The following is a 15593-nucleotide window of genomic DNA, read 5'->3' as shown; positions in this document are numbered from 1 at the left end:
ACCTGAGGTGATCCACCTGCCTCAGCCTCCCAAAGTGCTGGGATTATAGATATGAGCCCCCATGCCTGGCCAGAAATTTTATTTTGACTAAAATTAGTTGGCCAGGCGCAGTGGCTCACGCCTGTAGTTCCGTCACTTTGGGAAGCCAAAGCAGGAGGATTCACATGAGTCCAGGAGTTTGAGACCAGCCTGGGCAACATGGTGAAACCCCGTCTCTACAAAATGCACATACGCACACACAAAGCCTGGTGTGATGGCACGTGCCTGTGGGTCCAGCTACTCAACAGGGTGAGGTGGAAGGATCGCCTGAGCCTGAAAGGTCAAAGTTGTAGTGAGCTTTGATCGCACCACTGCACTCCAGCCTGGGTGACACAGCGAGACCCTTTTTCCCACAAACCCCCTCAAAAAAGAAAAGAAATTAGTTAAAATTTAGCATGCCCAAAACTATTCAATAAAGGGACTTTGGTGGGATTTGAACACAGACCTATCTTCAGAGCTTTTTAAAAACACAGTGATTAACTATTTTTTCTTTTTTAAAACACACTGTTGCTGGCTTAAACAATGAGTAACTTCTAAAACTCTTTTGAAATGAGCTAAAATTGTATTTTTCGGTCATGTGACTTGGAAAATTAACAAGAACATAAGGGATTTAGTTTCTTTTCAGACTAGACAAGCCTTCCTTATCATTATTTTTGTGATGAAAAAATAGACCAATTTGAAAAGAAAAAGAACTAATGAGGCAAGATGTCCTGCCCTGGAAGACATAAGACTTGTGGGCCTTGTCTGTTGCCAGGTGAGACTCTGCCCTAACTTCTTGAGGGTTGGTCTGGCATGGGTTTATGGAGATTCCTAACTCTTTGGCAGACCAGTCATTAAAATAACACATCACAGCAGTTAGCCACCATGCATAATTGAAACATTAATGCTTTTATAATGCTGGCTTTTTCAGATGGAGCTAACACCCATTATGGAGATTAACCACTTTTCATCGGGTTTTTAACTCTTTGAGTCTTGAGGAACACAACAGTGAACGCAAGGTGTGTATCTGAATTAATTTAGTAGTAAACTGTGACATGGAGGGGTTCTGTTGCTTTGAAAGTTTCCAACTTATATACATTCAAAAACTATTAAACTTTTTGCTGTCTCTCCAAATATTTTCCATATTGATAATTTTGATTGAAATGTAGAGCTAGTTAGAATTTTCTAGTCTAAAGCTTAGATATATAAATGAGTGCATATTTGCAGAGCTATAAGATGTTGCATTATTATTTTTTTCTTGGCATCTGGAATATAAATGCTAAATTTGGTCTAGTTAGAATTTCCTGCTTCCCTCCTCCCCTGCTTACTTCCTTCTGTCTCAAAACTCTCCAGGGATGAAGACTCCACAAGCTATATTGGGGTAACATATTGTAACAGTGGTTACTTTCAGTTTCTGTCAAACTAGATTAAAAAGAAGTATCACATGTTCTCACTCATATGTGGGAGCTAAAAAAGTTGATCTCATCGAGATAAAGAGTAGTATAATGATTACCAGAGAGGCTAGGAGGACAGCAGGGAGGTGGGTGAGAGAGAGCAGGGGATAAAAAGGGGTTGGTTGATGGGGTACAAAATTACAATTAGAAGGAATAAGATCTAGTGTTCAGTAGCACAATAGAGTGACTATAGTTAACAGAAATTCACTGTATATTCTGAATAACTAGAGTGAAATTAGAATGTTCCAAACACAAAGATATAAGTGTTTGAGATAATGAATATCCCCGTTATCCTGATTTGACCATTACACATTGTATGCTTGTATCAAAATATCACATGTACCCCATATATATGTATAACTACTATTTATCCATAAAATAAAAAAAAATAAAAGAGGAAAGGAATGGAAAATAAAAGTAAAGACGACTCATCAAAAATTGCAATGTAGCAGAATAGTTCCGAATGCTGTAAACTAGTACCACACAGAACTTAATCTGTAATTTTAAAGAAACCATGTAAGTATATTTATTCCTGGTATTGTGTCTTTCTCTCTTACCCTAATTTACTGATCTTCTATAGTTTAAAATTAAAGAATTGCTTTTAAATTTTACAGGGCAAACATTATACTGTGGAGACACAAAATGTTTTGAGACATCTGTGACCAGACATGTCACGTGTGAATATACTGTTGGATTTCAAAGCAACACGTTGTAACTTTTTTTGTTTTTTCCTTTTACAACAGATTCATTTTATTTTCATCACCATGGGGCGTACCCTGTTGTTGAGTTCTCTGGTCAGACCTCTACAGACTTCTCAGATGGATCCTAGGTCTCTGGGCTTGCCCTGAAATTACTCGCTGCTCAGGGAGAGAGTTGAAATGGCTGGCATCCTCCCCCTTTGTTATATCTATGTCCTGTAACTCTGTTGCTCCGGCTGTGTCCCCTAACTCTGTTGGTCCAGCTTTGTCCCTCACTCTGTTGCTCCGGCTGCAGCTCATTCTGTTGGAGCTCCTCATTCAGCTGGTCATTGTGGTCAGAGGGTGTTGGCCTGCTCCCTTCCTCAAGTCTTCTTAAAGCCGCATATTTTTGTGGAGCATTTTTCTTCCTGGCTCTCCTCAAGTTGTTTTCCTTTCTTCGCTGTCTTGGGAGTCTTCTTCGTGCTTCCGGACGTCGGTTGAGAGAAGGACTTCTTCCTTGTCTTCCGGATGTCGGTTGAGAGAAGGACTTCTTCTTCCTTGTCTCCTTGGTGTTAGCTGGTGGTTGCTCTTCAACAACTGTACCGGAGGCTCTCTGTTTTCTCTTCATCTTCAACAAGTCAATCTATCTCAAGGGTCTCACATTGCAGCATTCTTACCAGAGGCCACTGGGCCTCCAGTTCCAGTTCCAGTGTCTGGAGAGTCCACCTCAGCTCAGCAATCTCATGCCGGTTGGCAGTTGTCAGCAGAAGCCGAGGCCTGCCCATCAGTTCTTTACTCTGAGATGTTGGAGTGGAATAAAAATATAAATACTTATACTAGTTTTCATGGCTTCTGCTTAATATTGGGTATTGTTTTGTTTTGTTTTGGTGGTGATAGGCTTACCTTACATTAAACCAGGCCTTAGCCTTTCTGTGGCTTTCTTGTGGCAAAGCCTCATATTACTGTCTTGTCTGGTTCAGCAGGACAGTCAGGTCCACACCTGGGGCCGTTTGTTTTCTATGTTTACCTCAACATAAGGTACCTTATCATTGTCACCCTTCATCTCCTGATCCAAAATAAAATAAAATGCCACAGGTTACTTGATCTTGCATCTGGAATATGATTATTTAAAGAAATTAAAAATTTAAAATTGAAAATGTAGAGTTTAGAAATCTTTTTTAAGGTTTCAAAGAAATTTCTAGGAGACAACGAAATAGTGTTACTAGATTTAGCAAATAAAATACAGAATGCCAATTAAATTTGAATTTCAAATAAACATTGAATACTTTTTTTGGTATAACTATATTCCATGCAATATTTGGGACATATCTGTTATATTATTCATTGTTTACCTGAAATTATAATTTAAACTGAGAGTTCTGTATTTTTATCTGGCAACCCTATTATAAACATATTTAGGATCAATATAAAGGAATAATATTTTAATTTTTACAAAATATTTTAATACAAGTAATTTATTTGATTTTCACTGTCATCGTGAGAGGTAAGTTTTGCCTTACAGTCTATGTTACTTTACCTGTGTTTTATGAAAAGAATGTCTCTTATAATGATAGCCGCCACCACCATATCTTGACAGGTATTGACATACTGAAACTTTAAATTCATTTTGTGTAGCTCCCGCCTCTTCATGATTGTTTCTGAGGTAATTCAGCTCCTCCATCTGGCTTTCCATTTGCCACTCTAGGTTAGTCTTGTTCAAAGTCAACTCATCCAAGACACTTTGCAGGCCCTTGCTATCAGCCTCGACACACTGATAAAGGACAACTTTACTCTGGTATCTGAACAGAGCCCAATTAGAAGAATCAATACAGCTTAGATGGAGGTCTCCTTATCCAGTGGTAACAAGATGTCCCACATAGTGGAGCTTAAAGAGCACAGCACTGGGGTGTGAAGACATGGGTTCAAATTGCACCTCTGCCATGTTCAGCTATCACCTTGGGCAAATTACTTCTCTGAACCTGTGTCTTCTCATCATTAAAATGGGAATTTTTTTTTTTTTTTTTTGAGACCGAGTCTCGCTGTGTTACTCAGGCTGGAGTACAGTGGCGTACTCTTGGCTCACCGTAATCTCCGCCTCCCAGGTTCAAGCGATCCTCCCGCCTCAGCCTCCCAAGTAGCTGGGATTACAAGTGTGCATCACCATGCCTGGCTAATTTTTGTATTTTTAGTAGAGACGGTGTTTCACCATGTTGGCCAGGCTGGTCTCGAACTCCTAACCTCAAGTGACCCACCTGCCTCAGCCTCCCAAAAAGTGCTGGGATTACAGGCGTGAGCCACCACGCCTGGCTAAAATGGGAATATTATGAGAATTGAGTTAATGTACAAAAGTGCTTAGCACAGCATCAGTGTTCAGTATATGGTAGGAATAACATTATTAAAGCTATGAAAGAGTGAAAATCTCCCCTCTGCTCTTTGACTAGGAAAGGAAGCAAGCTCCTTTTCATGTACAGGAGAATGCACCTTTGTTTTACAAGGACTGTGTCTCCCCAGTTAAAAAAAAAAATTCAAGTACAGTAGGGGGTACCTCCTGCAGTTCTATAAAAACCAAGTCTCTGACCTATGTATTGGAGAGTCATACACCATATGTGAGATTTCAAATCGCTAGCCTGGGAGTTTTCACATTGCTAGCCTATGACCACTATTGTAATTTAAACATAAAAGAGATTGTTTTATGTTGAGATGTTTAATAATATGAAATAATGATATTGTAAGTTTTGTAGTAACTGTTTAAAGTGGTGAATCAGGGAGTTGGTTTTTTTTTTTTTTAATCAGTTCTTTACATGGTTTCTGAACTTACTTGAGCTTGAAGTCATCCACAGTGGGCCTGGCATTGTGGATCTAATGCAGAATGTTGGCATTTTCCAAAGTAACATTTGTTACCTTCAAGGGAGGAAAAGGAAACATACAATTCAACAAAATATGTTGGGTGCCATTAGGTCCAGATTATATGCTTCACGGATTTCAACAATTATAAGTTTGTCAATCATAATTATATTTGTACTAGTCATGGCGGCTCATGCCTGTAGTCCCAGCACTTTGAGAAGCTGAGGCTGGAGGATCACTTGAGTCCAGGAGTTTGAGAGCAGCTTAAACAATATAGTGAGATCCCATCTCTACAGAAAAGAAATTTAGCTGGGAATGGTGGCACATGTCTGTAGTCCCGCCTTGGAAGGCTGACATGGGAGGATTGTTCAAGCCTGGGAGGGTGAGGCTGCTATGATCGTGCCACTATGCTCCAGCCAGGGCAACAGAGCAAGACCCTGTCTCAAAAAATTATATTTGTATAAATATAAATTAGATAAACATTAAATTTTAATTTTTCTGGGACTATTATAGAACATTTCAGCTAAATATATTGTTTTAGAGCTTCTGAAATACAGAAGAATGTTTTCAAATGAATGTTGAGCCATTTCATATTAATTTTATGCACATTAGACATTTTCTCGACATTAGATGCATCAGATACAATATATGTTGGCCAGGAGAAAGGGTCGTATTTTCTACATTTAAGACAACTGAGTTTTAAGGTACTTGATAGTGTTGTAATATTTGCTGTGGTCTCGAGGTTGACCATCAATTTTTTCCCCCAAATTCCCATGCCTTCTTTTTATTTTGAGTGCAAGGTCAGCTCTGGCATTTTCGAGGCAATGTAACTTGTCAAGGTAGTAGGCCTGACATTTGTTTAAATTCTGTGTTATTTTCCTCTCATTACTTGAAAGAAGGCCACCACCATCAGAGTCACCAGAATTTCACAGGCTCCTATTTGGTCCAGCACTCAGGCTACTCCACCCTGTGCCAGGACCCAACCTACCCTCAATACCATAAAAGCCACCGAAAGGCCCACTACCATGGCTCTCTGTGCTCTCTTGAGCCCCCAACAATAACACAGGTTCCCCCTGAGACTTAACAGACTCACAGCCACTTTCAGTGCTGCCGTGCTGCCACAACCCAGAGGAACAAGCCACCGTGTGGAGGTGTAGCAGAGATCTAAGGTTAAAGTGTAGCCCCAAAGTTGGTGAATTATGGGGACCATTATGGGGCCTCTATCTATCTATCTATCTATCTATCTATCTATCTATCTATCTATCATCTGTCTATCATCTATCATCTGTGTAAAGTTACATCATCTTTAATGAATTTTTTTAAAGTATAGGTTTTTTTTTTTTTTTTTTTTTTTGGTTAACAATCTCTTCACCTCTTATTTTAGTGATCAATGAACCATACATGCTCAAGTGCTATCTCATCAGGGTGTTGGGTACATCCAGGAAAACTGTGTGTGAGCAGGAAAAACAGAGAAGACCATCATTTCATGACTTCATCTTTTGAACAATGTTGAGTGATTATTTTTGAAAACACTGCAGGCATTCCTCTAACAGACATTCTCTCTGACCCTATAGTCTTAACATTCTCATGCTCTTGCTCAGTTTGTGTCTATTTTCCCGTGAAACCTTCCAGGCTTGCTACAGGGCCCTTTCCAAGGAGTTTAAGTTGAGTAGTGCATACTGCTATAGAGTTAAATAGGTCTTTGAGTTCTAGCCTACTGTTTCTCAGCTTGGATAAAGTTACTTATCTTCTCTGAATTTCAGTTTTTTCATCTGTACAAATTACAAAAGAATTTGGAGGATTAATGAGGAACAGTTAATAGCATCTGGCACATACCAGGCTCTCAATGAATGCTTGTTCTCTCCCTTCCCTTCTCTCCCTGGTCCCCACTCTAGCTCACAGCAGTCTCTAAAACTCATAATCCTAATTATACCACACATTCATTCAAGAAATATTTATTGAATGCCCAGTATGTACCAGGGAGTGTTATGGGACTATTATGGGTCCTTCCTGGTTTTATACAGTTGTGATACATGCGGCTTAATTAATATCCCTCCTAAGCTCAGTGTCTGAGCATTGATTCTAGATATCCATGCATACCCTAAACTGGACAGAGTTGCCTATACACAAAATTAAAGTTGGCAAAGTTTGCCATTTGTGTCTAAACCCACTTTCCTTTATCTTCTCTAGGTTGAAATCTCTCCCTGTGCTTCATCTGAAGCCATTGGCTTTCTTGTGCCTTAACTCACTTTTTCTGTGTAGGGAAAGGACATGATATTATTCATTTACACTAATAGAAACAGTATTATTTGCTCTATATCATTCAGGAACCTAGGCATTTGAATTTTGAACTTTTCCCTTAATTATGAAATGAAAGATTATTTCTTGTGATAGAAATTTCAGTTCTTGGTGAGGAGGAGATAATTTATTTTGGGCAGAAGTCTGCTGAAATTGCACTTTGCCCGCCTAAAAGACCGGCCTTAAGCAAAAGTGTGATTTTGTCTTTTTAGAATACATGTGGGGGAGTAGACTGAAGAGAAGGCACACATTTCCTCCTTACTCTATACACAGATTATCTTCCGTCTCCTGTGCCCACATCTGAGTTCTGTTCCTGCAGTTCCTTCTGAATTTCAGGAAGTTACCTCTTCTTCAGACTACTCCTTTCGCATCTCCCAGTCTATCCTAAGAAACCAAAATGTCTGCAAGTGGAAGCTCTGTGCCACCCCATTCCCTTTGCCATGATCTCCATCTCTGCCACTGTACCCTGTCCCCACTGCAAGGGGATTGTTCTGTCTTTCCAGGTCAGCCTCCTATGGCCCTAAGGGCCCATGATTTTGTTACATTTAGGTGTACAGGATGGAGAGGATGACAGTTACACATGATTAAGGAATCCCTCAGAGGATGAGGGGAGAAGAGCATGGAAAGATAAAGATAGAGGAGTCTCCGTTTTCATCAGGGTTTCAAGAGGAGACACTGATTATTGGGAAGGTAGATTCAGGACAGTTTTCCTTTTAGCGTTAGTGCGTATATTTCTATAGCAGAGAGGAAGATGAGAATTAAACTTGCAAGTATCAGGAAAATCTGCCAACAAGAACACTAATATAGTTACTTGAGAACTAAAATAAAATGAGAAAAGAGAAACTAGAAATTGTCCACATACATGTAGTAGCAATACTCTAATTCTACATACATGTATTGAGTGCTGACCCTACAAAGCTGTTTGCCCTTCCATATCCTCTTTCCACCTTTCTCCATTCTGCTCTCTGCACCATAAATATAACCTTGCCCTCTGGCTTTCATTATATTTGCCCAGTAGGGACTCCAGTGGAGGGAGGGAGGAGAATGAGTTGGGGGATTTATTCCTTTGGCCACCTCTACAGCTTGGTTGGATCCTTTCATTGAACACCACAGCTCCTGTTGACATGGCCCTTTCTGTGACTTTCCCTTCCTAAATTACGTTCCTTTGTTCTTTAGGCATGGGGGTGACACTAGCTACCCCCGATGGTTTCCCTGCGCCATACCTTTGTAAATAGTCCCTTTTTTTTTCTTTTCTTTTCTTTTTTTTTTTTGAGTTAGAGTCTCACTCTGTCGCCCAGGCTGGAGTGCAGTGGTGCAATCTTGGCTCACTGCAACCTCCGCCTCCCAAGTTAAGCGATTCTCCTGCCTCAACCTCCTGAGTAGCTGGGACTACAGGCTCCCACCACCGCACCAGGCTAATTTTTGTAGTTTTAGTAGAGACAGGTTTTACCCTATTGGCAAGGCTGGTCTGGAACTCCTGACCTTGTGATCCACCCGCCTCGGCCTCCCAAAGTGATGGGATTACAAGCATGAGCCACCACGCCCAGCCTGTAAATAGTCCTTTTCTTAAATTTGCCTTGACTTACCCTAATTTGGGTGTGCCGATTGTTTCCTGTGTGGACCCTACTGTGTGATAGGAATTGTATAGAGTCTTAACTCTCAAGGAGGTTGATAGGAAAATGAATAATTGCAACACCATGCAATAAGGGTTAATACTTGCTTATCAAAGTGTAAGATCCTTGAGGGTAGACCACACATTATTCACATTTCTTTCTTGAGACTTAGCGTAGTGCCAGGTACAGAGCAGGTGCATACCAATGTGGAAAGGTAGAGGTATGTGTACGGGGTGGGGAAAAATGGAGGGTGGAGTTGAGAAGCTGTTCCAGGAAGGCCCAGGTGGCTTCACAGCTTAACTAATTATGTTGGTCAGAAACAGACTGGTTGCACTAAACAAGGAGAGAATTTACTAGAAGGATATCATTGGTTTCTAGAATCAGTGGAAGGTAGGAATATAGGAATTGGAGGACAAGGAGAAGCTGGGGTGCTTTGGAGGGCTAGTTTACACAAACCACAGCAAAAGTCAAACAATTGATATGATCTTCAGCGTATGTTCCCACACATTGGTCTCTTGTTCACATTTCGTTGTCCTGATTGGCTAATTCTAAGTGGTGGGAGGGGCTGCTATCTCCTCGTACTGCACACACTAGTACTGCACGCCCCCTTTCAGGGTCCTCTCCTGAGGAGACAGCAGCTACATTCTACTTCATATGGTTTTTATTACTTTGAAATGCTAACATGTTCGTGACCTTGGGGAAATGATTTAACACAGATATATGTGTATTTTAATAGTTTAGGTGAAAAGAATTGATTTCTGAGACAACTCTTGATAATCTTTTTTTTCTTTCAGGATCAAGTAATGTTAATTTCATGCCCTATATATTGCATCTTTTGCTGATACCAAACCTTTAATGGTTTAAAATGTGGATCTAGGCCGGGCACAGTTGCTCACGCCTGTAATCCCAGCACTTGGGGAGGCTGAGGCAGGTGTATCACTTGAGGTCAGGAGTTTGAGACCAGCTTGGCCAACATGGCGAAACCTCATCTCTACTAAAAATACAAAAAATTAGCTGGGCGTGATGGCAGGTGCCTGTAAACCCAGCTACTTGGGAGGCTGAGGCAAAAGCATTGCTTGAACCTGGGAGGTAGAGGTTGCAGTGGAGCCAAGATTGTGCCACTGCACTTCAGCCTGGGCGACAGAGCAAGATTCTGTCTCAAAAAAACAAAACAAAACAAAACAAAAAAGGGTCTATAGAATCTTCACATTTTACAGCTGGAAAGGATCGTGGAGATAATCTCCGATTTCCTTATTCTAAAGAAGAGTAAATGAAATTAAAAAATGGTGGGTGTGACTTGTCTAAGACCACATCTTAACAAGGAGTGGTATTCTTTCTGTTTAATGTAGTCCTTCTGATTATGTTGGTGTTCAGGCTGTGTCAGAAGTAGAGTGAGGCCAGTAGAGTACATGGACCCTCAAGTCAGCATAGCAGTTGCCTTTTGGCCTAATCGAGGTCAGAAACATGTTGATGCTCCCAGAACAGATTTCCCCTGAAGCTCCCTCCTTTCCTTATCCCTCCTAGGAAAGGATATGGAGATTTCTGTCATAGGAAGAGAAAAAGTGGCTGGAAAAGGCCATCATCACCTTCTTTCTGTACCCGTAATCCTCTGTATGTGCCTTTATTATTCTACTTATCACATTTGTCTTGGGGAAGTTTTGCAAATCACATGCAACATAACACTCCCACCCAGAGATTCAGAATTCATTCCCTCCCCTGCCAAGCACCACTGCAAATAAATTGTTACTATTGGGAATATTTTGTGTCCTTGAGCTGCTTTAGGAAAAAAAAATATTGAGAACCCCTGATAAGCAATTTGGAGCTTCAGATTGCTTTTGAGTGGGGCAGTCACTCAAGAAAAGCATTGCTTCGGGAAGATTAGCCTGTTGAAAGTATTCTAATTGGTTTGGGAGAGACAGAGCAAGGGAACTGGTTAGGAGAATGTTAGTGTCTAGATATGTCATCATGGACACAGAAAAAATAAGTCAATTGAAAGAGTAATAATTATTACTTGATTATTGATTGGATATTGAGGTGGTCAAGACCAAGAAAGTGGCAGAATAGGAAAGCCAGGAGAAAGAGTGGTTTAGAAATGCAGATACTGAATCAGAAATGATGGTTGTACATTCTCATGGTCAGCCTTTTGCTTCAGTTTCTTTAACATGTATTGATACAGGCTTCACAGAGCAGAAAACACTCCTGGATGCATATTGTTAGCTGTTCAGAAACTTTCTGGGCTTTCTTCCAATCCTTCTCTCTGTTCTCTGCTGCCTGTTCACTGCTGCAGGTAAGGTAGGAGGAAAGAGATCTCAGGTGGGATCCGGTGATCTAATTATCTGTGACAGCCTTATCTATTGGAACTCCAGAAACCAGCTCACTTCTTTCCTGCTTGTCTCCTCATTAGATAAAAGGAAAGATTATGGGGGCAGTGGGTGGGAAGAGTAGTTAAGTTACAGGAGTTAACAGAGTTAAGTAACTATGATGATGAACTCTTTCCCTGAAGAACCAAGCCTGTGTGCCAAGGTGGGGCCGCTTTTGCTCAGTGTGAGAGAGGGTGTTTCTCCCGTCTCTGGGGAGAAGTAGAGGAACCAGTACCTGCTGAGGTTTCCATCATTGCAGATGCATCTTTGTTTTGCTGCCCTCTTCCTCTCTGCGGCACCACTCTCTCACCACGTGCCAGCTATCCTGTGTTCTGAAGTTGCTGCCTGGTACCCCAAAGCCACATTCCAGTTTAGTTTGTCCTCCTTTGACTTGCTCCATTTGTCTGTTTTCTCCTCTTTCTCTACTGAGACTTCTCAGCCTCGCGTGGGAATAAGTATTAGGAGGATAACCATCTGGTGAGTCTAATTCAGTCTAAGGTGTGACTTACTGACTGACTGCCAAATGTGGGTAGGGTTGGAGAGGAATTCACTGAAGCTATTTACATGTTTTTAAAAAAAACACCTTTGGGAGGCCAAGGCGGGCGGATCACGAGGTCAAGAGATCGAGACCATCCTGGCCAACATGGTGAGACCCCATCTCTACTAAAATACAAAAATTAGCTGGGCATGGTGGTACGTGCCTGTAGTCCCAGCTACTCAGGAGGCTGAGGCAGGAGAATCACTTGAACCCAGGAGGTGGAGGTTGCAGTGAGCTGAGATTGCGCCATTGCACTCCAGCCTGGCAACAGAGCGAGAATCTGTCTCAAACACACACACACACACACACACACACCCCGCAAGAACAAAACAAAACAACACCTTTTATCTAAGTGGAATTTCAGGCACTGTGGTGGTAAGAATTTTGAAGAAAAGATTTTTCTGTATTCTTCCAATTAATACAACTTGACTGTAAAATTACGTGTAGCAAGAAAGGCACTTTGTTGTTTCTAGTCCTCTTTTCCTCACCTTCTAGAGGGAAGGGACAGTATCTTGGCTGCAATTGTCCCACTTTTTATACAGTTCACTGAATGTATATTATATGCCATATATTTTGCTGGGGTTCTAAGGATGCAAGAATAGGTAAGATGTGGTCTTTACCTTCAGGGAAGTCATATCTTTTGGGTCAAAGGGTAGGAGACAAGGCACAAATAATTACAAAATAGGATGAAGAGTTTGAAAATACAGATTTATCTAAAGTGTATGAAGCACCAGGAAAGAGAAACCAGTTTTTGGAGGACTTAATGAGATGTCTTTTGAGTGATATCTTAAAGAATGACTTAGAATTCATTGTATGGGGGAAAAACAAATCTAGGCTGAGGGACCAGCACGTAGAAAGGAGACATAAACACACATGACATATTTCAAGAACTGAGAAAAGTTTGGTTTAGCTGGGACATAAAGTTTATGTGAGTGACTGCCAAAAATAAGACTGGAAAATATGTTTGGGCTACATGAGAAAAGACCTTTAATGCCATTCTGAGGAATTTGGACTTGATCCCTTAGTCATGGAGTGGACTGTTGAAAGCTGCTAAATAGGGGAGGAACATGACCTTAATTTTTTGAAAGATAACTTTGTTGACAGCGTACTAGATTGATTGGAGGGAAACTGGACAAAGGGAGATGAGATGGGAGAATTTGCAAGAGTCTGGGGGAGGGGAAGAAACAATGAAAATTTCACAAAAGTGTCAGTGCAGTGGTAAGAATGGGAAGATAGTCATAGATACATGGCATTTGACTTGGCTGTTTGCAGGTTGATGATGGAGGGTGCCTAAGATGACAAGACGTTGCCAGTTTTGAACATCGGGGAATGCTATTGACTGATATGTGAATGCAAAGCGGGGGCAGTTTTTGCAGGAAATATAAAAAATTTAGGGAAAGGAAGATCGAGCCTGAGGTACCTATCAACATTCAGGAGTAGATATTCCATAGGCAGCTGCAGTGTGGGTCTGAGATTAGGAGAGAAATTGTGGCTAGATTTGGAAGTTACTGGCAAAGAGAAACCATGAAGTACGTGAGATTTCTCAGGGAGGATGAGTAGAGAGGAGGACCATGGATAAAACCTGGAGGAGCTGCAATATTTAATGAGAATATAAAAGGCTTGAGAGATAACATTGAAAGATAAAAGGGAGAACCAGGGGACAGAAGTTTCAAGAAAGCCAGTGGAGAGGAGAATTTTGAGAAGATGGGATGGCCAACAGTGTTAAATATGTCAAGTATGACTAGAACTGCAACATTCCTTTATTATCTGGCTGTTTGTTCTGAAAATATCCTAGAAGTACTGTTGTCTTTTGAGAACAGGGAATGAATTCTCTCAAAGCTACCAATTACAGTTAATACACATTCTCAGTCTTTATAGTTTAAGCATCATGTAATATGACCAATTTTGTGAATTAAAGAATCACTGAAATTGAAATAATTTAGGAGAGAGCTGAAGGCCAGAAATTATCTATATTGAGGTGGTAGTTGAAGCCTTTAGAATAACTGGATTTTATAAAGGGGAGAGCAGAAGGTTAAGGCTAAATGGTGAGGAAACCCTCAAAGTTAGGCTTAGCACAGAGGAAAAGTACCCAGTGAAGGAAGTGAATAAGGAGTGATCTGGAAGTCTGGAAAAAATTCAGGCAACCAAGCATGGATTGTAGCATGTTATGATTCGCCTGGTAGGGTTTCCAGAAGGAGGTTCTTCCAGGTCTTGAGTTTCAAATTCTGCATGGAGACCAGGGAGAATGAGAACTAGAAATAAATGTCCATGATAGTGCCACAAGATCCTTGGAGATCTGGGTGCAAGAATGTTCTGGACAATGTAGGGGCACAGAAGCCAGACTGTCTGCCATTAGGGAAGGAAAGGGTGGTGATGGAATGAAGCAATCTGTGTCTTACACTGCTGTAGCACACACAGTGAGTATAAAAGAAAAAAGAATGGTGTGGAACTAAGCAAGTATGGAGTGAAGGCAAGATGGTTGGGTGCAGAACATACTGGGAAACAGAAGCAAGTAGAATTTTGCAGCTCTTTAGAGGTATTTCAGAAATGTTTCTTCTGGGAAATAAAGAAAAAGAGGGCCAGGCACGGTGGCTCATGCCTGTAATCCCAGCACTTTGGGAGGCCTAGGTGGGCAGATCACTTGGGGTTGGGAGTTCAAGACCAGCTTGGCCAACATGGAGAAACCCTGTCTCTCGTAAAAATACAAAATTAGCCAAGCATGGTGGCACATGCCTGTAATCCCAGCTACTTGGGAGGCTGAGGCAGGAGAATCGCTTGGACCCGGGAGGTGGAGGTTGCAGTGAGCCAAGATCGTGCCATTGCACTCCAGCCTGGGCGATAAGAGCAAAACTCCATCTCAGAAAAAAAAAAAAAAAAAAGAAAGGAGAGAGAAAGAGAACACTCAGGGAGCCAATAAGCCAGATAGCACAGCTAGGTACATGGAAGGAGACAGAAATCAGAAATAAGAGTGGTCCAAGACACAGTTCAAGAGCTCACATCAGTAATATAGGAAACCATCTGTTGGATGAGCCATTTAAACTGTATCATCGGGAACTTATAAAGAACAGGCAGGTGGTATCATTCAAAATGACTGAAAAAATTCTACATTTTAGAAATGTCATTGTGGCGAATGTGCAGGGAAGTGAGTGCTCAGGAAAATGGCCTTGGACAGCTGAAAAGATATGTGCTTCATTGCCAGCAAACTGGCATTCTAATGTATGCATCAGCATTATGTGAATACAGTCGCTGTAAGTCTGTCATCAAGTGTCAGGTTACCTCTGGGCATGGCGAAGTCTAGTTTCTGGACCTGCAGGGCTATGAGGAACAGATTCTGGACTGTGGTAAGGTTTTTGAAGTAATTCAAAGTTATATTAAATTTATATTTTTAAAAAACCCTTTTGATAATCCGTCTAGTCTTGTGGGCAGCTTTTCATTTGCTTCATGGTGTATTCCTGTACCCTCCATGAGTGGTGTTAGGAAAAATGTCAGTAAGTATTACTTTTGACAGTTGGTAAAATAATTTGCTCACTGTATTCACTCAAGAGCTGATGATTACAAATAGAAAAATAGTTTTAGGAAATGTGGAGCTTAGAGAGAACAAACACAAGTCATTCTTGCTGCCACTCTCCTGTACTCATGTCAGACATTACTAATTGATAACACATCTTCTTGCTGAACCTAGACTGGCTGGAGAATTATTCTTGATAAAATTAATCCACAAAGCCCACAACCAATTGCCTGAATTGACCCATGTGACAAAACTGTGCCTCCTTTCCCTCCCCTCCCCACCC

The 15593-nt window shown here is 41.1% G+C and overlaps 1 protein-coding gene across 1 annotated transcript; it reads left to right on the top strand.

Annotated features, from left to right (window-relative positions):
- Positions 1–2546: 2546 nt before the first annotated feature.
- Positions 2547–3260, top strand: KRT10-AS1 (KRT10 antisense RNA 1; the record flags this gene model as incomplete). Its single annotated transcript, XM_017880237.1, is given in 2 exon segments — positions 2547–3016; positions 3018–3260. Coding segments are annotated over 2 exon segments (639 nt in total), but the record flags the coding sequence as incomplete, so codon positions are not given.
- Between the last annotated feature and the right edge of the window lie 12333 nt (positions 3261–15593).

The sequence above is a fragment of the Rhinopithecus bieti genome, unplaced genomic scaffold, assembly GCF_001698545.2.
Source record: "Rhinopithecus bieti isolate Rb0 unplaced genomic scaffold, ASM169854v2 scaffold_11744, whole genome shotgun sequence".
In the NCBI taxonomy this organism is placed as follows: Eukaryota; Metazoa; Chordata; class Mammalia; order Primates; family Cercopithecidae; genus Rhinopithecus; species Rhinopithecus bieti.
This window is presented reverse-complemented; position numbering and strand designations above follow the sequence as displayed.